We start from the raw sequence: 26,663 nt of genomic DNA on the forward strand, positions 1-26,663 counted from the left end.
TATTTAGAAACGGAGATTATAGAGCCCAAAGGACTGGTGGAGATCCTATCTGTAATCCCTTGCTAGTTGCCCTGCTATCCAAGCTCAGCCATCCTTCCAGCCTAGGTCTCTTCATTGAGCAGTTTCACCCTGCTCCAGTCCCCAGAACCACCTCTGTCCCCGAGGCGCTGGGATAGAAGCTTGGCATCATGTCAGTGTGTGAAGATTATATTCTTATCTCAACCTTTGTTGTGACGGTGACCTGGCTCTTACCATGTCTGTTCAGACCAAGCCCCCAACATGCATCCTAGCCTTTTTCTTGTGAGCTGTGTTCTTCTTGATTAAATCTCTGTCGTGGTACCTGATCTGATCCCTACTTATTGAAAGTCTGGAGACCTATCTTGCTGCCATCAATATGCTCACATTAGGAGTCCCACTCCTGATGTCCAGCTTGTCACTTGCCTATGGTGGTTATTACCATGTATTGAGCAAAAACTAGATGCGCAAGTATTTTACATTTATGGTGCATCCTCACAATATTTTCATTGTACAAATGAGAAAAGTGAAGTGCAGAGAAGTCGAGTGACTTTCTCCAGAATACAGAATCCTAGAGTTAAAGTAGGATAAAGAACATGAACTGGGTTTATTGGTTTGTGACTCCTGCTGCTGGATTACTGCAAGCATGCCTGGGATGACCTAGACCTTCACTCACAGTGGAATGCTTCACAGTTCCTGGGAGCCAGTCTCTAAAAATCTATAGGAGCGCCTACTGCACATCGACATCTGACAGTCTAGATATTAACTTCATGTTTGCCCTGGTACAGTTTCACCTATTTTTCAGTCCATGCTATTTTTCAGTCCATGGCCCAATTACAATAGTCAATAGTCAATAAAACGCCTGGCTTCACAATAGCCAGCAAAGCTTTCAGGATCCCACCTCTTCCCTCTGACTCTGGCTCCTCCTTCTCTGCTTTCCTTTGCTCTTCCTCAGTCTTGCTGGCCCCAAGTGTCCCGGGGACACAGCTGCCATTGGGCTTTGGCCCCAAATCTGTTTGGAACGTGCTTCCCTCACACAACTGCATGGCCCACTCTCTCACTGCTTCCAGTTTTTCTTCTAATGTCAAATTCTCAACCAGAACTTCTGTGATCACCTATTTAAAATCCCCACCCTACCACTTGCTTTGATACTCCTGAAGCATTCCTCTGTTGCATTTTCTTCTTTTTTCTATAATGCTTATTATTACCTAACATACTATCTCAATCACTTGTTTATTACATTTAATTTTCATTATCATCTTTTTCCAGTGGGATGGAATCTTTAGGGCAACAGAGATCTCTGGTTTGTTATTGCTGATAGGCCAAGTGTCTAGAACAAGGCTTGGTAATAGGTGCTCCAAAACTATGTGCTGAATAAGTCACAGATTATTCTTAAGACTACCCACCAACTAGTTTAATCTTCCCAACATCCCATGAGTAGGCATAAATATTTATTCTTATCTCTTTTTAAAGGTAAGAAAACAAGCACATAAAGATGAAGCCACTAGGCCAAGGTCATACAAGTGGAAAGGACATGAACCCAGGCCGCCTGATTTCAGAGGCATCACTCTTATCTGGCCCCTCCTACCTCAGTGCCAAGATGGTGCCTAACAATACCACCACACAGGCTGGGTTCAAGTTCTAGCTCATTTTGGTACCACCTGTCCTTCTGTCCACCAATATTACAACAATCATGCCCTGCCACAATGTCATTGAGGAAGCTGAACAAAGCTAAATGACTTATCCAGACCAAAGAACTTGGTGACAAAACCAGAACCAGACCCAGAACCTAGGATATCTGACTCCCAATTTGGTGGTCTTTCTGGTACTTCCAAAATAAATTTGAAGATCACAGTGATTTTCCTGGGTAGTACTTTTCCATTCCCATGTAATCTATTAAAATAAACAATTAAAAAGTAATTTTGGCTTTGCAACATTGTAACAAATATTAATGTTCATTTACATAATATTTCAAAAGGAAATGTTTATTTTTGTAATATCTATGATATTATAAACATTTAAAATGAATATAATAAATAGTCACTCTACTGTAAGCTAATATAAGCTCATAGGGAAAATGAATATGTTTAATTAAATTTAGGGGAAATGTATAGTTAAATCATTTGCAGTACAATAATAAGGACCAATAAACCATTATCTCTTTACTGTTCTACTGGAATTTTTATCAATGTGCTATATTAATAAATAGCATCTTCATTTTACAAAGCAGGATGCTAAGAGATTTGTCTCTGATCTGGTAAGAAAGTAGTGGTAGCAGGAATAACATAATCCTTGTATTAAGCCAGCAAATTATATTTTTACTGTTCTATAATATTCACCAGTATTTATTGAGACAGTAGAGTATGCCAGATATAGTTCCAAATACTTTCTTCATATTAATCCATTTAATCCTCAAAATTACCTATAAATTAGGTACTAGTGTAACCCTTATGCTGTCAATGAGGAAACCAAGGCACAAGCGAAATTAAGTAAACCGAGGCACACAAAGTCACAGGATTAGTAACCAGGGGCCATGTTCTTAACCACTATATTAACCCATGATAATGTTTAAGTTGTTAGAGAATTGAAATCTAGGGGAAGGACCCTATTTCCCTTCCTCTACTTCATTTTACCCCCAAAATATAAATATTCTGCTCTACCAGATTTTTCTATTTAAAATCAAACTAAAGTACTATTTATGCACATTCCCTTGCATTTACTAATTATTTCTGGCAGATAGTAAATTTGCATTGGGAGCAAGAAGAAATGGGTTACTTAATTTAAGTCTCAGTCTTCATCTGTGAAATGGGAGTGAGAGTAAATAGAAAATACTAATAATATCTGCCTCTTAGGGTTTTTGTGAGTATTAATGGGATGAATCATGTAAATAATAAAGTTGGTACTGTTCTAGACACATAGCACACAAAGACACATGGGTTGTTATTGTTGCTTCTGGTGGTGATTCTCTATCAGTTAGGGCCCAGTTGAATTCATTAGACAAATCTAATTTAGGCAAAAGGGTAAACTAGGGACTCAATGCCACTAGGAATTGCTCTCTCCATTTCTCATCTCGGTTTCTGTGTGTAAGCTTTGTTTTCCAACGACCCTTCGTGGCTCTGGAAGCTCCAGGTTAACTTTCTCACCAAAGAGGACTAGCTTTGATTTGAAAAGACAATATTATCAGGTAAGCAACATGATTGGCTTAGCTTGTTTAGGGAACCTTTCCTAGAGATTGCCTGGGGTGAGAAGTATTGGTGGTTGAATGCTTGTAAAGTCCAGGTTAGAGAGAAGACCGCAGCCAGCAGAAAGGTGACAGTGGGAATGGAGCAACATTCTGGGAAGTCAAAGACAACAGGTGTCTTCCAGTTTGCTATGAAATATATGCCATTTTTCTCCTCCTGGGGCTATATATCATTTAATAGTACCATCATACTTGGGATTATTCAGAAAAAACAAAAACAAAAAAATTTCTGATTCATCTTTGAATCTATCCTGACTATACTTTTATCTACCCAGCCAGAAATATGTGAAATTGTAAAATGTCTCTCAAATATGTGAGCTACATCGCCATCATCTGAATTCATTCCTCGTCTGAAACACTTGAGAAAAGCCAGATAATTGATTTTTTCCCTTCCAGTCTCTCTTTTAGATTTGTCCTGCCCAAAATTGCCAGGCTGTCTTCTAGAACAAGTTCCTGCCCTAATAGGCCCTTGGAGATTTCAACCCACCACCCTGTCTTTCCAGCCTCTCCCCCAACAGCCCGACTCGCCCACCATGCACACTCCCCGGCGACTGGAATGGACTGTCTGCTCTCCAGGCTGCTTCCCTCCACTGAGGGCACAGCTATACTTATCTTAAGGATCAATTCAAGTGCTATCACCTCAATCTCCAAGTGAGACAAAGCTTTCCTGTTGCTTCCCTGGCTTCTGGTCCCTATCATGAGTATGGCATGAGGATGTGTCAGATGTCCATTTCCTCATGGACTCCTATAGCTTACAGTAGTTGGTAGGAATCTACTAGAGCATAAAGAAATTGCTCAGACCTGTTATTCCACAATATGTACCAACTGAAGTTTAAAACAACAATCCATCATCAACAGTTGCACCACGCTGTTCATGTGGACTTTGGTCAGATTTACTCAGGGTCTAAAAACAGAATTTTTCACTCTATTTTATTGTTTTTGTTTTTTAAATTTATATGATTATCTTTTCATTTTATCATGTTTAAATGCCCTTTATTACTTGTTAAGCATTTAAAAACTTGAATAGTTTGAAATGAAATGAGCTGCTGAAATGACTAACTGCTATTATTAATTCTACTAGAGGGCAGGTGTATGAAATTCATGTAGGGGGAGTGTCCTTCAGCCCAGCCTGCACCCTCTCCAATCTGGGATCCCTCTCACAATCCAGGACTGCTGGCTCCCTACCACTTGCCTGCCTGCCTGCCTGATTGCCCCTAACAACTCCCCTGCCAGCCTGATAGATGCTTAACTACTCCCCTGCTGGCCTGATGGCCCTTAACTTTTCTCCCTTGCTGGCCAGGTCACCTCTAACTGCCTTCCCCTACAGGCCTGGTCTCACCTAACTGTCCTCTCCTGCAGGTCTGGTTGCCCTCAACTGCCCTGCCCTGCTGGCCCAGTTATCCCTAACTGCCCTCCCTTGCCAGACTGGTTTCCCCTAACTGCCTTTCCCTGCCAGCCTTGTCGCCCCTAACTGCCCTCCCTTGCCAGCCTGATTGCCCCTAAATGCCTTTCCCTGTAGGCCTGGTACCCCCCAACTGCCCTCCCCTGCAGGCCTTCTTGTGGCAGCCATCTTGTGTGTTGAAGTGGTGGCCAATTTGCATATAACCTCTTTATTATATAGGATGCTGAAGACTTTTCCTATGAATAGTCTGCATAAAACATACTTAAAGCAATTAAAATATTTACATTTTAATGGAACAAAAAAATAAGTTTACTTTTTCTTATCACAAAATCAATATACAACAGGTCCCTGAATAATGTCATTTCATTCAACATCATTTCATTATAACATTGATGAGATGCCATAGAAATTTAACTCCGTCTACTTCAATTAGCATATGGTAAAACTGATTTTGTTACATGTTGTTTTGCTTAAAGTCATAGAACTTATCAGCAATGTCAACCGAGGACTTACTATATGTAAATTGTAGAAAATTTTGGGAATATTTTAATTCTCCCCAAAATAGAGAATTAAGGTCATCCATTACAGCTTCCATAGATAACCACTAAAAACAATTTGGTGTTTCTAGTATTTTCATATGTATGTATGTCTGACATGTATGTATATATATTTATGTATGTAAACATATGTAAGTACAATCATAATGTACACTGTTTTGTACCTTGATTTTTTGCTTAATATTTTGGTAATGCTTTTATTGTTATAAAATATTTACTCATTGTATCCTTTTTATTCGCTGCACTGTATTGCAACATAGGATACTCAGCAATGTTTAATCAGATTGCTATTGTATACTTACTTTGTTTTTGGATTTTTCATCATTATAAACAGTGCTAATAACATTGTATATTAAGGTTACAGCTAACTCTGTATATATTAATAATTGTGCAAATAATATTACAGCTAATTGTGTGTATACACTAGTAATTATTTCCTTTAGATATACTCTGAAATGAGCAAATCCTTAGGAAAAAAAGGGAAAATTATGAGTCTTCTTAAAATAGCACAAAGCTACCATTTATTGAATGCTTACTGTGTCAGGCACATTACTATTTTATCTCATTTAATCCTCACAGAAACTCTATCATCCCCATTTTACAGATATGGAAAGGAAGTTTACAGAAGTCAAGTGATTTGCATAGATGTAGTCATCTGTCAGTGCCCCTCCCATAAACTCTGAAGCAAAAGGCTGCTGTCTGCCCAATGGCCAGGCTCATGGTACACTAGAATTGCTGGAGAATGAGTGTCCCTGGAAGAAGCTTTCAACTGAAGAAGGATGGGAATTGGTGGACAGCCAATTACCCCAGCTCCCTTGCCCCTTTCCTGGGGTAATTGGCTGGTTTCCACACTGGCTCTCAGTGTCCAGCAGGACTGAGTTCCATCTTCCCACAGCAGTAACTCACCAGTGGAACCCCTCCCAGATAAACTACTTGTACTCAAAGCCACATAAGGAAGTCTACTACTGGAAAAACCCAAACCAAGACATCCTGGTTGTTAGTCTAATAGTCTAAAACTTCACCTCTCATGGCCCATGGAAAAAAAAAAAATCTAAATATTGTTTTTAAGTAAGAACTGTAAAAACACATTAAGGTTTCAATGAAAAAGATTTTGGAAGTTATACTGTTATTAATTTACTTTGAAACTCTAAATATGGATTGAGCTATTCACACACTTTTGAACAAGACACAGTTTAATCATTGGTCAATAAATTTTTATCAGTTGTTCTTAACAAATCTGTCTCTTTCATCCTCCCTCCCCATTCCCTTCCCTCTCCTCTCTCTGATGTGTTGCTGAAGAGTTTCTCTGCAGTGTGGGACTGGCACTCCATGGATTAATCATCCTGAATCTCACCCATCCCTTCACTCTCTACACCAGCTTCCACTTCTAACTGCACTTTCGGTTGTCTCAAATCCTTGCTAACCTTCCATACCTCTAAATTATGCTTTTATATAAAAGAATATGAATGTTCTCCTTTGAAATGCTCACAAATAAAAATTGTTACATTTATATAATCAACTCTTGTTTATTCAGGAGCTGAACACCATTTTGTGGGTTACTTGGTTTCTTTGTCACCTTCCTTCTCCTTATCATTGGCTGTCATCATTATTATTTAGGGGAAAAGGAGGGTCAGTAGAGAACATTCACGGGAGAAATGCAGATTTAATATAAAGTAAGTTCAGTTTATTACCAGTAGTTATTGACTAAAATTTTGTGTTTATTGAGTGAAAACTGTGAAATTATTGGGTAAAATGGTGCTCTAAATACACAATTGAATACTAGGAGTGTAGCATTAATGTTATTTTAAAGTCTATTATATGTTATTTTTATTATACTGAACTAGAGGTCCGGTGCATGAATTCATGCAGCAGTGGGCTCCCTGGGCCTGGCCTGTGGGATTGGGCTGAAACTGGCTCTCTGACATCTCCCAAGGGGTCTTGGACCGAGGAACACCACTCATGTACAATCAGAACTGGGGAGAAATGGGGGAGGTTGGCTTCCGGGGAGGGAACATGGGAGGTCTCCAGGGCATGTCCAGCCTGTCTCACTCAGTCCTGATTGGCTGGACTCCAGCAGCAAGCTCACTTACCAGTCAGAGCATCTTCCCCCTTGTGGTCAGTGCTTGTCATAGTGAGCAGTTGAGCTGCCTTAGCATATCATTAACATATTACACTTGGATTGGTTGAATAGCCAACTGGATGACTGGACACTTAGCATATTAGGCTTTTATTATATAGGACTAGAGACCTGGTGCACCAAATTCATGCATGGGGGGGGGGGGTCCCTCAGGCCAGCTTGCACCCTCTCCAGGACCCACTGTTGGATCGGGCCTAAACCGGCAGTCACACATCCCTCTCGCAATCTGGGACCACTGGCTCCTGACTGCTCACCTGCCTGCCTGTCTGATCACCCCTAACTACCTCTGCCTGTCTGCCAGATTGCCTCTAACCATTTCTGCCTGCTGTCTGATTGTCCCTAACCGCTCTCCCCTGCCGGCCTGATCACCCTTAACTGCTCTGCCTGCCTGTCTGCCTGCCTAATTGCCCCTAACCACCTCTGCCTTGGCCCCCCACCACCGTGGCTTTGTCCAGAAGGATGTACTGAAAGACAGCTGGTCTAATTAGCATATTACCTTTTCATTAGTATAGATAAGCTCTAATATCCATATAACTGTTAACTGAAGATCAAGAAATTGTCTACACAGCAAATACATTTGAGAATATTTTGGATATGTTTTAAAATGTTGAATTACATTTTTCTTTCTGAAGTGACCCCTATTGTGTGGTAGAGGAAAATATAATTTGACTCAATCTGTAAGGACAAATTAGGTTCCACGTACATTTGCTGTTTAACATGCGAGTCCTATAATCATCTCCAGGTTCTTGCAGGTGCAATGCCTCTTCTTTTTTTGCGGCCTCTAGATCAACGTGCAGCTGCCTCTAGGTCTGTCACACAATTAATCTTCTGATGAACTATGCAGGTCACTTTATTGGTCTGGAGAACATTTTCATGTGTGAGGCCTTGAACTTTAAGGAGTGTACATACATTATGTTCCATATGTCAGTACTATTTCGTATAGTTGATTAGGTATTAATTTTCAGAGTGTTGAAGTTTATCCTATTTAGGATGAACCAAATAAAAGTAACTATCCTTTTCTTTGTTTTCTCTCAAAATGAGTATTGGGAATTTTCTGCACTATTTCTAAAAATGTTAATGACTGGAAATAAAATATTAGCAGCTTTATAAAGAGCTACCCCAGCAGCACTTTTTATAATGAACAATAATAATAATCATGAAGTTTTGGTTAAAGTGCTATTCTAGGTCTCAAAGGGATCAAAACCAGCTTTCACATGTCAAAAAAATCAATACAGTTTACTACTATTGTAGAATATCAGTGTTTATATTAATTTGGTCCATGGACCCCTTTCTTTCCTGACATAAAATATCTCTTTATTTCCATTAAAGTCTGTCTATATCTTACAAGTTTTTGCATTATATACTACTACTAGAGGCCCAGTGCACAAATTCATGCACTGGTGGGGTCCCTCTGAGTGGCCTGCAGAGATTGGGCTGAAACCCACAGTCCAATGCCACCTGCAGCTCCTACCTGCCACTCCTGCTCATCCTGCCCACTGTGCCTGCCACAGGCTCACACCCAATCAGTCCCAATTGGGAGAGGCTTGTGCTGCCAGCCAGCACTCGCTAGCCATGAGCCCTGCATCTGGCACCCTCCCAAAGGGAATAGTCTGCGGGATCAGGCTGAAACCAACTCTCCGACATCCCTTAAGGGGTACTGGGTTGCAAGAAGGCACAGGCCAGGCTGAGGGATCTCACCAGTGCACGATTGGGCTGGGGAGGTACCACAGGAGGGCTCCAGGGCATGTTTGGCCCATTTCGCTCAGTCCCAATTGGCCGAACCCCAGCAGCAAGCTAACCTACCAGTCAGAGAATCTGGTGGCTGTTGGTCAGTGTATGCCATACTGAGCGGTTGAGCAGCCTTAGTATACCATTAGAATATTACATTTTGATTGGTTGTTCTGCCATTTGCATATTACTCTTTTATTATATAGGATTTTAAAAAGACAGACTTTCATTTTTCTTGATTTTTTTCTTTTTCTGTAATTTGTTATCATTTAAATGACAAATACTATAATTTATATGACAAATACCATTAGATATTCATCATTTCAAAAAAAAAAAAAATCCCTACACACACTATTTTTCTAATCTGTAACATTGAAAAGAGAAGGATTCGAAAATTAAACAGAAGAAAAGGGTATAAATAGAACTAAACTCAAATAATGAGGACATTTTAAAATATACCACATTCAATTTACTAAAATTCTAGTCTGCCAACAATTTTTTGCTCCAGAAATTTATATCTAGTTATTACTGGAAGATTATCTATTTTAATATTTTAGAAAAGTCATGTCTTTAAATACAAAGACAGTAGCAGCAGATTATTAGTAAAACAGTTTACAGTTTAATAATCACCAAATTATTAAAACACATTTTTATGAACTACTTAAAACGTTATCTTCCAAGTAAGTCTACCTGTTCAAAAAGGTAATAAATAATATCAGATATGGAATTCATGCATAGCCTATGCCTTAGATGATTGCTTTATAATTTTGCATAATGGAATTTTATGCAGTTTGGAAATAAATAATTTTTTTAAAATTAGGAAATATGACTATTTTCTTCTCATATGGGTGTGTGTTCTAATCCTATCATCTTTTTTTTTTTGCTTGTCAAATAATGGATATTTTGAACATTTCTCTACTTAGCAAATGTTTGGAATGAAAGGAAGTAAGTGCTAGTTGTGTACTGGTGGGAGGGTGTGTGGAGAGAGTATGATGCTAAAGGAAAGTAACCAGTCGACCAGTCGACTGGCCAGTAGGTATGATGACCAACAGGGGGCAGCTGAGCTACAGCAACTTTGCAGAATACCCTCTCATACTCCGGGACCCCTTGGGGGATGTCAGACTGCGGGTTTCAGCCCGATCTCTGCAGGCCAGGCCGAGGGACCCCACCTGCTGGAGGGACCCTGCTCACTCCACAGATACCCTTTGAGCCCCACTGCTGCCCCAGGTGCAGCAGGTCAGGGAGGGATCACGGGAGATTGTCTCACCCAGTCCCTTCTAATTAATTTCCTTTATTGTGCATGAATCTGTGCACCAGGCCTCTAGACATACACTAACACCAATGTTGGAAGCATTCTAAGCTATTATAAAGATGCCAACATACGCAAATAGAGAGCACCTGTTTTGTATATGGAAAAATTAAATCAATAGAATGAATTTTGCTTTCATAATATAATTTTTGGTAGGCTGCATTATTGCTAAATAATAGGAAACAAATAATTCACTGAACTTACTACAGTTTGAGTAAATTTAAAGATGGTGTTCCCCAAATTTTTAAGTGGAATAAAGAATAAGAGAGGAAGAAAATTCATGTATAAAAACCAGGTGCTAAGGGAGGACTTTCCTTTTTCTTAAAATAATTTCATGGTTGCAATATTTGACTGTGAAAGTTGGTCCAACTTTGCACAAGGCCTTAAATGTGCAGGTTTACAGCTGTGCATATGCGAAAGAGTTTATTCTTATATTATTATTCCCTTATTAATTATTGCATTATTTATTATTATTATTAACCTACTTTTGTCCACCACTAAATTTTTCTCTCTAAAACCTTAGAACTTCATAAGATTTACCTTCTAAAATTCAGAATTTACTCTACATGGAGCATTTATAGGCCTAATTGATGATGGCCAAAGGGGATGACTATTTCTTTTCTCAGCACCTGGCATATGCAGGTAACATTCTCCTCTTTAAATGTCAGGGTCTCCATGACCTCATGCACAGGTTTATTAGAGTAACTGTTCTTTCTCTTCTCCAAATACCTTTCCCTCATTACTATCGGTACTTCAGCCCTAAAGAAATCCACTATTTGTTTTTAGGTTAGCTCTATTCTGTCACAGAGGAAAGAACTTTTTATCAGCAAGGAATGGATGGCCAGACTGTATTCATATACTTGCCAACATATTCTTATATTACATGTATTAATCATATATAATAAATTAAAGCCTTTAAGTTAAGATAAATTAGAAAATTTGATGATTATCTGTTCATGATTATCAGAACCTTCAATTAGAAATATTTCCTGTGACAGGTTTCTCTAAGCCAAGTTTCTCTGAAAAATCATGTAAAAGTCTTTAAGCAGATGAACAGCATTATTGGAAGGGGGACATCAGTGAGAGGTGGAGATCAAATCTAGAGGCAAGATACAGAATATGTGAAAATGTTCTAAATTCCAAAATTAAATTACAAGTGAGAAAATAAAAATAGTGTATGGAATTGATGAACACTAAAGCTAGACTGAATAAGAGGGAAGGAAGGGCTAGCTCTAACCACAAGCTGTCACCCTGGCTCCAGCACCACAAAGCTGGTTTCTGAGCATTCTGGCCCCCTTCACAGGCACACTGAGACAGAACCACCATCAATGGTGGTGGTAATACTGCACAGGGAGGGAAAAAAGGATAAAAGAAGATTTAAAAAAAAAATTTATGTTGAATTTTTACTGTACGATTTGATAACTGGACAGATATCTAATCAATCAAGTAATCAATCCTATTATAAACTGATCATGTGATTTTTTCACAATATATTAATTAAATAAGTAAAATATGTTGCAGGTTCCTAAGAGACATCTTGTAATCTAGAAGCAATGCTGTTGGAAAGAGAGAGACTGCGATGGAAAGACACGCTGTAGTCTGCAAATAAATAATAATAAATGGTTTTTGTAACATGAGGAGCTCCCAGGTCCAGAAACAAAACAGGAAAGGGGAATCAAATGGTAGTCTGAAGCATGCCCTATTATCCCTGAAAGGAAGCAGGGGAAAGTGGCTGAAGTAAGATACTAGAAAGGATGAAAAGACATGGCCTTCAACCTGAGATCCAAGCAAGATGGCAGGTTTTGTGGGAACCTATTTTATATGAGCCCAACCACCGAAACCAGCTGCTCTCTGCCACCTGCCTGAGCTGGAAGACCTCCACACCACAGATCTCCTACTGCTCAGTGTCCATTCTCCACCCAGCCACACCCCAATCCTTCGTGGCTCCTTCTCGAATTTGCTCTTGGCATCCTGTGTGCAGACCTGACAACAGAACCCATTATTTGACCCTGCAGCTCTGCCTGTGGGTCTGGCCCAAATCTCATGCTTGTTTCCTGCAAGGCCTCGGTTTTGGGTCAGCTGTGTTCCCAAAAGGCAGCAATATTCTGCCATGACAGCTCCCCCACTATTCACAACAGCAAAGGCTGATCTTGTATGGTGAGTGCAGCAATGAGCCCAAGGCCTGGAGTGCGGCCTGCCTGGTTTCCCAAAGCCTCTGCCCTGCCTGGGAATTCAATGAAAAACATTAACTAACCCTAACTAACCCATGTACTTGCCTAAGGGATGGGGATACGTTCTTACTGAAAATATCTGCAAGGAGCTCTCTTATTCCAGTCCAAAACCTGGATAGGAGACAGAGGAGTTGGCATAGTTAAGTCTTTTAGACATGGCCAGTTCCCCTGGCTTATCTTCGGTCAGATCATCTATTAATATTTCTGATTTTCCTCCCACTTCCATGGATACTCTTGCTTAATCCCCTTTGTACCTCCTTCACCCAGGTTAGCCCTAGGACTTTTTCATAAACACTGTCCACCTACCCCAGGAAAGCTCCTCCACTCCCCAGCTCTGGTGTGCTTAAAATGACACGGTTATCAGTGTGAAGTCTATGCAGCATCTCCAATCCAATTTCCTTTTGTGTCCAGACTCACATGTACTTCTGTCTATTTGATCTCTCCTTGGATATCTCAAAACGTCCTCAAAATTCAACATTCAAAACCGAACTCTCCATTTCCCCATAAGGCTGGCGCCCTTCAGCATTCTCTGCCTCAGTGAATGAGCCCAGAATCTATCCAGCTCCACAGCCGGGAAACTAGTGTCCAGCTGGACGCCTCTATCTCCCTCGCCTCCCACATATACTCTATTCCCAAGTCTTTCAGAACGACTGCATCTACTCGTCACACCTTCACATCTACTAATGACCAGAAACTGAGGTCAGGGTAGAAGTGCTAAAAGCTAATCATTATCAAAGGTTTATTATATACAAGGAAGGTGGTCTTAAAACCTTATGTGAATTATCTTTTCTAATCACTCTGTGTATTAGTTTCATAATAAAATTCATTACTAGACTATCCTACACCACTATTATTGTATAAAATTATGGAACAGATTCAGTGCATGGCATGATGCCTGCTATATACTGAGAGAAATGCCAATTTGTTCCACTTCGTTATGCACTTGTTGGTTGCTTTTTGTATGTGTCCTGACCAGAGATTAAACCTGCAACCTTGGAGTATCTGGATAATGCGCCAACCAACTGAGCTACCCGCCAGGGCCTTTAGTAACTTTTTTATTACTTATTTTTGCTGCCCTTTAAACCCATTTCCTCTTGTCCTTGGTGATATGAAAATATAGACAGTTACATGATTTTATATATTTAATTTTCATATATTATAAAGCATTGAATGGTAATTGACTATGTACAACCTTTTATAAACAATAAAAGCAAATTTTTGTGCTTCCAGAATATTGCTTTTGTGTTAGTCTCTCTCTCTCTCTCTCTCTCTCTCTCTCTCTCTATATATATATATATATATATATATATATATATATATATATATAAGTCTGTTGGACTTATAACAACATACAATAAAATAAAATATAATAAAACAAAAATTTTAAGTGGGAACACTTAAACATTTAGTTCAACTTACTGCTAATGCTATGTCATGCTCTCCAGCAGCCAAGTGTGCTAAGCCCAAGTAATAGGAAGCTTCCCCTTCCATCTTTTTGTCATTTCCTAAAGTGAAAGTGCAGAAAATTATAGTGACTTTAAAGAAATTGATTCATTACAACAAACAGAATATTTGCTTTGAAGACAGTAGACAGTTACAACAACGTATACACATTTATCAACAATCCCTGAGATCTATTGGGTAGGCAACTAAGTAATTGCGGGTTCCACACATATATGGCTTCAGTTGAATTTTTAGGTTTGCAGACGTAGTACAAATGTAAAACACATTTTGTTATTTGATAGTTGGCTATTCAGCTGTTAATCAGTAAAAAAAGTTTTTTGATCTGTTTTGTAGTTTTCGTTTGGCGTTCGTTGAAAAATGGAAAATCAAAAGGAACATTTTCGTCATATTTTGCTTTTTTATTTCCGCAAAGGAAAAAACGCATCGCAAGCTCATAAAAAGTTATGTGCTGTTTATGGTGACGAAGCCTTAAAAGAACGGCAGTGTCAAAATTGGTTTGCCAAATTTCGTTCTGGTGATTTTTCACTCAAATATGAAAAACGCCCTGGTCGTCCAGTTGAAGTTGATGACGCCCTAATCAAAGCAATAATCAATTCGGACTGTCACAGTACAACACGTGAGATTGCAGAGAAGCTTCATGTATCACATACATGCATTGAAAATCACTTAAAACAACTTGGCTATGTTCGAAAACTCGATACATGGGTTCCTCACGAACTGAAAGAATCACAGTTAACACAACGCATTAGCAGCTGCGATTTGCTAAAGAAACGTAATGAAAATGATCCATTTTTAAAACGACTGATAACTGGCGATGAAAAATGGGTTGTTTACAACAATATCAAGCGGAAAAGATTGTGGAGCAGGCCAGGTGAACCAACTCAAACAACATCAAAAGCTGATATTCATCAAAAGAAGGTTTTGTTATCAGTTTGGTGGGATTACAAAGGAATTGTCTACTTTGAACTCTTACCACCCAACCGAACGATCAATTCTGATGTCTACATTGAACAACTAATGAAATTAAACAATGCAGTTGAAGAAAAGCGGCCCGAATTGACAAATCGAAAAGGTGTTGTATTCCATCATGACAATGCAAGGCCACACACATCTTTGGTCACTCGGCAAAAATTAATGGAGCTTGGTTGGGATGTTTTGCCACATCCACCATATAGTCCTGACCTTGCACCATCTGATTACTTTTTGTTTCGATCTTTACAAAACTCCTTGAATGGTAAAAATTTCAATAATGATGATGATGTCAAATCGTACCTGATTCAGTTTTTTGCTAATAAAAACCAGACGTTTTTTGAACGTGGGATTATGATGCTGCCTGAAAGATGGCAAAAGGTCATTGATCAAAATGGGCAATACATTACAGAATAAAGTTATTTAGTTCCATGAAAAAATTGTCTTTGATTTTCTTTAAAAAATCCGCAATTACTTAGCTGCCCACCCAATAATTGTTTTTTTTAAAAAAGTCTGTTGCTTCTCAATTTACCTGAATCACAGATGTTAAAGTGTATAAGCAATATAATCATGAGGAGTTATCCTCTACATGCATAGACAGACATTATCATTTTGAGACTCATGTATAATTTCTATGCTGGTCCATCATGTAAAGACCTATAGTCATCTAGCATAGCTGCTACTACATACATCAAATAATCAGTCAAGAGAACCAACATTACATGATGCACAAACATGCATTCACAAAACTGATATTCAGCTAAGTCTCTAATAGAGCAGATAATTAGCAAATTAAGGAAGTATTTTTTATTAAGTTCAATTTAAAAGCTATTGGTTAAAATTTGGATGAAAGTGACTGAGTCATTTGTCTTTCTTTGTCATCATCTTTTCACGAGGAACTAAACCTTTCTTATTTCTGTGTAAGGCGCTTTATTCCAGGAATTATCAAATTCTCCTTTCCAAAAGTAGAATGTGTAAACATGCAACATGTGGCTCAATAATACATACATCACACCATCTCATAAACATAATTTACTCACGTTTAATATACGAAATATGACATATACATCTGACATACTTACAAAAAACATTCAAGATGCTTAAACATGAAAAGAAAACTATCTTCCTTCTACTTTTGGAAGTCATTGGCTTTCAATGTCACCTAACTAACTCCTAGGTAATGCAAATGCTGACAGGAGCACCCTCACTTCTGATCTTTAGAAAGTAAGTATCTTTACATTTCTGAACTCTGCATTCCAACCATGATGAATGTTAGCAGGGGCCAGCAATTATCGGTGCTGCTTTCATGCTCAGCACTCAGTGCATTATCCCTTGTGAAGCTTGGCTCATTTGGAAGACTGCAAGAAAACAGGATATGCCAGTGGCTGTATTTTTTTTCTTCTTCTTAGCCATTACACCAATTGCAGAGAATTATACCCTTAAGATTTCCATTCAGCAGAGTTAAAAGGGACCAGTAGATCCAGTCTAGGGAATTTTAACTCTTAAAAATTCACCTGGACACTAACTTTTTCTTAGGAATAGGTTTATAAGTGATGGGGTAGGGGTGAGACTAGGAAAGAGAGAAAGGGGATAAAAAGAAGAGGCTGAGAAGGGAAGTGGCCCTGGAATGATTAAAAGTTGGTTGTATGTGATTTGCTGTGTTAAATGGAGTAACTGAATTAAACCACTAATTATAGCATGCACTGATGTATTATTATCATTTGCGTCTACTTTTTTTGTGAAGGGCATCTCAGCAAAGAGGAGGAGAGAAAGAAAATCTGCCCTGGTTGATAGATTTTGAGGCAGCTAATAAATGGCTGGATCACATCAAATATTAGTTTTTAAATGGGATTTAAGCATGAAAATTTTTCCTGCTTACTAGTTCAGAAAAGTTAAGATAAAGTGAAAGCAGTGAAAGAATGGAGGGGAATGTCAGCACTATTAAAGTTGAGTGACACATATAGCAAAGGGAAAAATACTATTTATATTGTGTAGTTTGAGTGGGTTGAATTAATATTGGCTTTGCTCTCTAAATCAATAATCATTTATCTTAAAGAAAATACTGTTTTTATTTTCAAGATTCTTGATGGGAACCATTGTTTTCTTTGTGAACAACTTTACGATTTAGCAAAAGAAAACCTAAAGCAAAATACCTTTTCCTAATTGATATTTACACTGAAATTCCACACACAACTTTCCAGGTAACTAAAGTCAGCTGCTGCAATTGATCTAAGAGCTAAGTATTTACATCACTTTTCACCCTATGGGTAAGGTACTAGATCACCATTCATTCAAAAGTAGTTCATGCAGTGAAATACGTCTTTCAAAGGGAGGGGGTGATTTCCTATGGCTATCCCAACTAATATCATTAAAACACATAATAGAATAAGCTAAGGTGTTTACTTTTACTCCTTAGAAAATTAAAATCACACCCAGAAAAATCAGTTTTGCTTATTCCAAATAAGCCATCTGTTATTCCAATAGGGCAAATATATCCACAAGCCAGTAAACTTCAGGTCAAGAGCATAATTTTTATCTTGTTTCCTTCATGAAAAGGCTACTCTATTAATAAATTACTATCTGTAATAATAAAAACATAATATGCAAATTGACAAAACGGCTGAACAGCAGAACCATCGTCCAGACTACCATGCTATGATACCCATTGGTGCCAGGCCAGCCAAGGAAGGTGCATTGTGATTTGCTGGGTTGGTTGGGGGCCCAACCACTGCCCCATGATCACCCTGCAGAGGGAGGCACAGGCCACCAGACAGTGGGGCAATCAATCAGGGGATCAACAATTGCCCCAAAGAGGGAGGCCCAGGCCACTGGCCAGCGGGCTGTGGTGGGTGGGCGGGGCCTCCCTCTGTGGGGTGATCAATCGCAAGGCTCCAGGACTGTGAAAGGGTGCACCCTGGGCTGAGGGGAACCCCCACCCCAATATAAGAATTTCGTGCACCGGGCCTCCAGAATGGTAATAAAATACCCTTGCATTTCACAAAGTAAAAGCTTGTGAGTGTATGCTGCACAATTTTTAAATACTTTATATGTATGCAAATGATACAGAATATCAAGAATCTCCTTTCACAAAAGCATTTCTACTGCTGTAATGTGCATGCGAATCACCTGGGAAACTTGCTAACCTGCAGATTCTGATGCAGGAGGTCCCAGGTGGGGCCCCGAGTTGCTGCTTTTCTTACATGCTTCCTGGTGAGGCTGATGCTGCCAGCCCTAAGGCCACACCGTGACAGGCAAGAGTCTACTATATATTTGAGTTCTATTTTCCTGTTACTCCTAATATTTATCAAATCGTCCCTATTACATGACAATGGGGAATTTACAAACAATGAAAGGACTATCAGATTATAAGAATAATAAGACCTTATACACACACACACACACACACACACACACACACACACACGAGCACACACACTTAACTTTTGCAAATGACCTTACTTTCTCATTATGGGCTCATTGTTTTATAACACTCCTCCCAGAAGGTTGTAATTTTGGAGATAAAGCTTTCAAGAAACTAATGGATTTCTTGTTGTCAGCACTAAGGCTCCTCTGTTTTACAGTGAAATCTGAAAGGATATTGATGGCATTTGTCTTTGCATTTCATAGGAAATAATCACCCAAACACTTGACGAAGTTTATGTCTCTCTCGGGAGAAGCAGCGTCTGCCCATTAAAGGAAGCCGTGTGAGAGTGTTCTTTCCCACTTACCTTCTTTGGCTATTTCAGAAGCTTTTATTAGAATTCTGATGGCCTGTGTGTAATCTTTATTTTCCAGCATTTTGTCTGAGAGTAATCTGTACGTCCTCAGGAGACTCTCGCAGGCCAACAAGTTGAGAAAGCGGCCTGCCCCATCCTTCCATATCCGCCCCTGCGTCAATTGATGGAATGCTTCATAATGCTCGGCAGCTTCCAGAAGCTGACCTGAAGAATAAGAGCCATTCATAAATATAAACCACAGGCCAGCACATATTTTCAAAAATGTTGTGTACATCTTATGTTTTACTATTAAGGGGGGGGGGGGGGGGAGGAGAGCGTGAAATATATTCAAGGATTTCTAAGGCTGAAGAAGACCTAAGCTAGAAAGGGAGCCGTCTTCGTGTGGGCCTCAGATACAGCACTGATTCTGGCTGGACACTTGCTAGAGGGATGCAGTTTGCTAGTAGAAATTGACTGGGATTACCGATGTTTAGAGGGAGTATGAAAATCCACTAATAATTATTAATTAGCATCACACTGGCTAACATTTATTTATGTTATGTGCTTTATATGCATTTTTCAATCTTCAGAACAGTCATGTGGAATAGAAGAGAAGGCGAGGGTCAGAACTTTGCCCAAGATTGCACGTGTAGTGGGTGTATAGATCCAGGCAATCTGACTCGGGCGCCCAGTCTCCACACCGCTGTCCGGCACTGCTCTCCCACCAGGCAGCATTCTTCATTCTCAAGAAGGATGCTGGTATCTTGAGAAAGGATGCGTCCAGTTTCAAATTCAAATATTGTGGGTCTCTTTAAAGTTGACAGTACTTTCCAAGCAGGCATTTGTGGACATAATTCTGTTTAATTGTGAATAATTAAAATGTAGCTTAACTGCCTTTCTGGATTGCATTCCCCAATATAGTCCAACTATATATTCTCAAAGCCAAAACTCTAAATTAGTTTTGACTTATTTCATTCCTTGAAATATGAATTAGCCCATTTCTGAAAGAGCAGCTTGTGGCTCCCTGCTGGGGATTGCATTTTACTTGTGCATTGCTTTGTGGAAATGTTCACCCCATCCTGTAATGTAAATACTCTTTTATTGGAGTTCTCTAATTGAAATAAACTGGAAAAGCACTTATATCTAGGTGTTAAAACAGTAGTGGTTAAGGATGAGTCCAAACAGCCTGAGTTTTTATCCCAACTTAATTTTATCATTTTTTGTTGTCGAGCCTCAGGCTAATTACTACCCTCTCTGTGCCTGAGTTTAACTCTTCTGTAAAATAGAATTATAGTGAAACTATTCAAGGTGTTTTTGTGAGAAATTAATACGAGTTCAATACCTGATGCAGAGTATGTGATCAATAGACATCGTTACTGTTGATATAGTGATAATAGTTTTTAGAAATCGAACTGGTTGATTGAAATATAGCCACTAATTTATTTTTTAAGTACAACTTTCTTTTTCTGCAAAAGACATAGCTGAGTCCTTATTACCATGTTATTATAGCTGATTGAAATAACCCTATTTAGATCATATCAGGTTCAATGTATTTCCTCAAATATGATTCATTGGATATTACAGGTCAGATATTATAGCCCCTGCCAAGAGTATGACATATCATTTCCTTCTATTTTTGCATCAAGTTTGTTACTTAATATTATCAGTATTAAAGCATTAAAAAATGCACACATAAAAAAGAATAGTATTCATACAGAAACACAAAAAAGATGGATAATGCCCAGCCTGCCAGCCTGCGAGGCTCAGGGGTTGAGTATCGACCTGCGAACCAGGAGGTCATGGTTTGATTCCCAGTCATGACTCATGCTCAGGTTGCAGGCTCAAAATCCAGTGGGGGACCTGCAGGAAGCAGCCTATCAATGATACTCTCTCATTATTGATATTTCTATCTCTATCTCCCTCTCCCTTCCTCTCTGAAATCAACAAAAGTATTTTTAAAAAGGGAGATGGTTAGTGAGCAAATAATCTGTACCAAAGTTCGGTAAAGTTGTGGCCTGTCTGGACCCCGCTGTGTCATGCAGAGGAGGGCATATCAGCAAAGACAGGGGAATGTGTACTACAGAGATGTTTATAAACTTGTATTATGAAATTTCACATGGTAAAAGACTACAAAGATGACATTAAAAAGACAATGTTATTATATAAGAACATTTCATTACATGACCTGGTGTTACTATTGAAAAACATCAGAAAACACTTACAAAACATTATCAGTTATACAGGTGAGGAATGGTTTTCCCCCAGCTTTTATTTTCTTTCTCTTATAACTGTCATTTCCTAACGTTTCTATCATCACATTATGTCTATTTGTAATAAGAAATATAAAATAGGAGCTATTTTAAAATAACACCCAATCCTTTTTCATTATTGATACAAATACTCAAGGTTGAAGTTCACTGCTCTAATCTATCTTTACAATTTAACTGACAATTTTTCTTTACCTCCCAAAAAGCAGCATAGTTTATCATCTCTCCTGCAGCACCTCTCACCAGAAACACCTTTCTCTGAATACCCATGACCCTCATTCTTTAAGAAACTTGAATGAAGCATTGACATATATGTGTGCTGTGTTTCCTCCATTAACTATATTTCTACCTGTGAAGTATAGCTCTGCATCCCTGGGAAGATGTATGCAAGAGTTCTTTTTCCTATCCAGCACCCATCTATTCACAAAGCACTGACACATATTTCTCTGTGGCCATGTGAATAGGAGATGCTGGATACAGGGAACTGTGAGTAAACCAGATATGTAGTCCAGAAAAAAAAAATGGGACTGTAAGGAAACTAGGAAAGACTTAACAACATTGAGGGTCACATACAGTAATCAGATGGAGAGGGTCCAATGTTGTGTTATAAAATAACAGATTTGCTAAGAATTTTAGGAGGAGTGCCAGCAGATGAAGCTCTGACTAACCTAACTAATTACAATGACATGCAAATGAGGCATAATGAAGCAAATAAAATACGAGCATTGATAGTCATGCTCAAGATTTGATTTGCAAGGGGAAAAAAGGGGAAGGGGAAGGCAGAAAGTGGGGAAAGGAGAGGTGGAGGAAATGGGGACAGGGTGACTTGGGCAAGAGTGAAGAAAAGGTGGGGACTGTGTCCTTAGCCCAGACTTCCCCCTGTTACCGATGCCATCAGGCATCCTGCACAGGTTATCTAACCAGGAATGAGGTAAGGGCGGTACTTGGGACATTGGTGTTGGCCCGGTGCTATAATAGAAACGTGCCTTGGAATTACTGAGAATAGTTGTTTTTGGTTGAGCTTGATTTTTGCTGGGGCATTGGGGCTGGCTAGTAGTGTTTAGCTCACGATGACTGGCCAAGATTCAGCTCTCAGAGAGACTACTTGAGGTCTCCCACAAGGAAGGATGGTGGTTCAAGATGCTCAGGTAAAAGAGAACAGGGAACCATTCTCTCCTGAAGGCCTGCTAGATGCTAGTCAAAATGGAAAGCTTCCCCCACCTCATACATTATTTGATTTAACTTTAAAAAAAACTGGAGAAGTAAATGTTACTTTTACGCTGAAGAGGAAGCTTGAGGCTCACAAAGGTTAAATGACTTAAATGGCTAAAAACTGACGTTTAGGATTTAAACCCGGGATCACAAAAAACACATACAGCTTCGTACCACCATACCATGTTCTAGTCAACAAACCAAGAGCCAGGACCTAAGGTGGAGAAAATTATTTTCTGGACATAACTCTCTTAAGTAAAAAAGTAATACCTTAATCAATAAAGAAATAAAAAAGGTAATGCTTAAATTGTGTGATTTCTGGTCTCTTTCCGTTCTATAACTGACTATACTCAGATAATCAAGGTAACCGCTAACAGAAAAGCACAGGTGTTAACAGGTGTTAGCCTCTGATGCGCTTCGGTGGGTCTTTCTAAAGGAGTGGGATGCATAACCAGCTATGTGACCTGCACGTAAATGTCTTCCCTGAACCGCGTGGTGACATCTGTGGGGGCACCTGGAATTCCTCGGGTGCCCCAAATGTAGTCACCTGTGGCCATATCTAGCTGTTTATGGTTTCACTGTTGCTTAATTTAATCACTTTGCCACAGACGAGCTCACTGGGGATTCTGACCAGCATTTTACACCGAAGTGTCTACACAGAGGAAGTAAAGTTTTCCAGTCCTTCTCAGATATAGGGATTCATTTCTAAAATCATTCGGAGGTAAATAGGTCAGTAAATAAGCCAGCAAGGATTTGATCTAAATGACCATAAGCACATAAAAGGCTTGGCTAAAACTGCTAAAGGCTGGTCAGACTGAAAGTACATATTAGATAAAATAGTACAATATTTGATTTAAAATGTTAAAATATACGTCTATCCTATAAAGGGACTATAGTCATCTAAATATGCAAGTATTTCCCTTTAAGCATGATTAACAATGATACGATTTCCATCTAATTTATTTTTCCAACTGTGGATAGGAATTTTAAAGATTTTACTACTTTCTGAGTAAAGACTCTGATATTGAGACTACATATTTATTAAGACATAATACATCTTTTTTTGAAATTTAAATTTAATAGGAATACCTTAAATGGTCATCAATAGAGTGCTCATTTTGACAAAGCTAAATACAAATATAAATGAAGATCATGAACTAGATTTTCCATTTTGGCTCTTAGCATCTCTTTAGAGCATTTTCCAAGTGTTCATATACAGCCTACCCTTTATCATCAAATAAACTTTAAAAAATAAACTTTAACATATTAGAACCAGGACAGATTTTCAGATTCTACCATCAATCTCATTGACGGACAAGTATCTAGACAACTGCTCTTTTCCGGAATTATCAAATACCAACATTATTTCCTGTTGAAGAAGAGGTCAGAGAGAGAAGAATGATTACACCGAGGTCTCACAAAAATAAGTTAACTGAAATAAGGACAGAAAAGAGAAGGCCTTGGGAATAGTCATAAATGTTAAAAGTCTCCCAAATTACCAGCAAATACTCATCATCACCGTGAGCAACAAGGATCACAGAGGCCATCACAATAAGGGAGATACACCAACGACTGCTCACCCAAGTGCTTGGCAAGAATATAGAGCATCTGCTAATATTTCCAGTGTCTCAGGGAAGAAAATGGAGCCAATGTGTCTTGTTGAACAGACTGGAGATGACCTCCCATCAATATCATCAATGACTGACTTCTCTCAGTAAGTGGAGGTAATGTCAGAAAGCACATCTCAGGGACACACCATGAACAAGTGCGTAAGACAAGAGGATCCAGGTATGGATAGAAGTAGCCGGAGCCTCAGGGTGGTTGTTTTTCTTTTTTAAAACAATTATATGACATTTACATAAACAATAAAAAAGGCTGACACATAAAGGAAATGCATTTTGTTTGCCACATAAAGGAAAGTGCACTTTCAAAATAAAACTACTAGAAAGGAGTTTCACTTTACCGAAAGCCCACACAACCAAGAAATCCATCCATTTATTTAAAAATACAAACCAAACCCAAACAATGCTGTAAAACGACAGAATGGCTCGGTAGGATTCTAAGACAAACGCTATGCAGAGAAAATAAGATTTTATATATTTGGGTATTTTCCAAATAGTTGTTTGACTCTCTTCCCTGTGCAGCGCCTCTGGAAGTTTATAGATATTTGTGGTATCACAGCAGATGTCTAGAACAAATATTAAGCAAAGGAGAATGTATATGATCTCTCCCATTTTAGTTTTTTTTTTAAAGTAGGAAGATTGACTAGATATTAACACAAATGGGTTTAAATGTGAAGCTGCCATAAAAGCAGGAACATAAATGTAATTCTCCCAGCCGCTATTTTGATGCACATTTTTGATTCCATGAATATTTTATGAAATGGCCCAAACTAAAGCCATATAACATTCCTGCATTACTGATGCTTGCGCCCGTAAGCTACGAACATTAGAGGCATGATTGAGTGCATTAAAATGAACTCATTCAGCAGTGCATTGATTACTTGAAGGGGGAGGGAAAAGAAAAAAGAAAAAAAAAAAAAAGAAGTTGCTCCACTTAAGAAAACAGCACACAAATCTAAAGTTTGCAATATAATAAGGGGGAGAGTAAGTTTGAATAAAATAATATTTCATAAATAAAGTGTGACTCTGTCTAGACCTGACATTCATTAGGCAAGATGTTAATTATGTCCAAAGATGGCTCCTGGTTTTTGTGTTTTTTTTGTGTTTTTTTTTTTTTTGTTCAGGTAATTTAAAATGTCACAATCTCTAAAATGCTCAAACTGGCCTGCATTAGCTCCATGCATCAGCAGTTCTGAAAGTAGCTAATTATTTCCTTTTCTATCAACTTGTACATTTGCCAGTAGAAATAATGCCACAGAAACAATTGCATGAAAATAATTTGACAGGTCCATAAGGCCTATTTCTTCAGCAGCGCTCCTATAAGTCTTAGGCATATTTAGTTTTAAATTGTGCACATTTGTTGAGGAATTTAGGGAAATACTCCACTTTAGTTTAAAGCAGCAACCTAAAGGAACAATAAAGCTTTATGTATATTTTATGACATTTTAATCTGGAGCTACTGGACATCTTTGGCTTTAAGCTACTATTCCATACAATGCAGACATAAAATCTGCTAGAAGCAATATTGAAGAGTAGCAGAAAGAGAAAAATGTTATTGCCCTTTTGTAAAAACAAAAGACACTGCTTTCCATTTCGGTTTAACCGCAAGAACATTTTATATTATCTTTGGGTTTTTACATTCAATTCTGATCATTATAATGGCACTATGCATGCAGAAATAGTTAAGGGCCGGTCCCACTTCCCAGTGGAAACTATCATTTTCCAGGGTTTCTCTCTTGTCAGAGGAGATTTGTTCTATATTATAACCCACTGCACGTCTTTGCAAATGGAACACTGGAAAGCAGAGATTCTGTCCTGCAGCTGAATAGTCTCCCTAATAAACCAGGAAGAAAATGTGCCCATAACTTTTGTTGCTACTTTGGGATACTTAGAAGAAATTTAAGATGCTATTTAGAAAATGAAATTCTTCCTTTATCATTTTGAGCAAAGACTTCAGATGGACATTATAGGAATGCTACCACACCCCTGTTAAAGGGCACAGGTCATTAAGCCAGACAACGGAAAGGACACCAGGAACACAGACCTGGGAGAAACTCACCCAGAGCTTTCTTACTGATGTTGGCAATGTTAATAAATTGATTTGTAAAATCCAGAAGATTTGCCAGCTGCTGGGAGGCAGGGGACTGGGTGAAAGAGGCGAAGGGATTAAGAAGTACAAATTAGCAGTTACAAAATAGTCCCAGGGATGTAAACGGCGGCATAGGGAATACAGCCAATAATATTTCGGTAACTCTGTATGGTGCCAAGTGGGCATTGGAAATAGCGAGGGGAACACTTTATGAAGTAGATGATTGTCTAACTACTGTGCTGTACACCTGAAACCAATACAAAAAAATAAATAAATAAAATCTAGGAGATCCCTACAATATTTTGGAGGAACTGTTATTAATTGTGTTTGTGATTTTAGAGAGCTACATTGTGGCCAGTGATGGAAACGGTGGGCAGGCTTCACTGGTTTATGTTTGAATCAACATAGGCAGGTGGTTTCTATTCAAGTTTTCTAATTTCAAAAAGGATTAAGCATTAGACATCTTTGCTCTTACATGTCCACAATCAGAAGTATGAAGATTACCCAGTTTTTGAAATGTGTAATGTATAAATAGGAAATCCACACTAGCCATTATAAACCTTGCAGAATTCATAGAGTTTACTATTTTCCTCAAATGACAAATTGTTTTACTTTCATGGTTTCCACCTCTAAGTTAAGGTGTTGTTGACAAGCATAAAAATCTGAGAAATAGTCACTACTGACATCTTATCAACTAATGAATT

At 38.6% G+C, this 26,663-nt stretch overlaps 1 protein-coding gene across 1 annotated transcript in view; it reads right to left on the reverse strand.

The window, feature by feature from the left end:
- TTC29 (tetratricopeptide repeat domain 29) overlaps positions 1-26,663 on the reverse strand; it is a 540,856-nt gene that overhangs the window by 77,695 nt on the left and 436,498 nt on the right. The window contains exons 10-11 of the mRNA XM_084883709.1: positions 18,782-18,994; positions 14,040-14,125 (exon numbers count right to left, since the gene is read on the reverse strand). Coding sequence (XP_084739835.1) covers positions 14,040-14,125; positions 18,782-18,994 — 299 coding nt within the window. The remainder of the gene's footprint in view (positions 1-14,039; positions 14,126-18,781; positions 18,995-26,663) is intronic.

Source organism: Pipistrellus hanaki, assembly GCF_964339955.1.
Source record: "Pipistrellus hanaki genome assembly, chromosome: 5".
In the NCBI taxonomy this organism is placed as follows: Eukaryota; Metazoa; Chordata; class Mammalia; order Chiroptera; family Vespertilionidae; genus Pipistrellus; species Pipistrellus hanaki.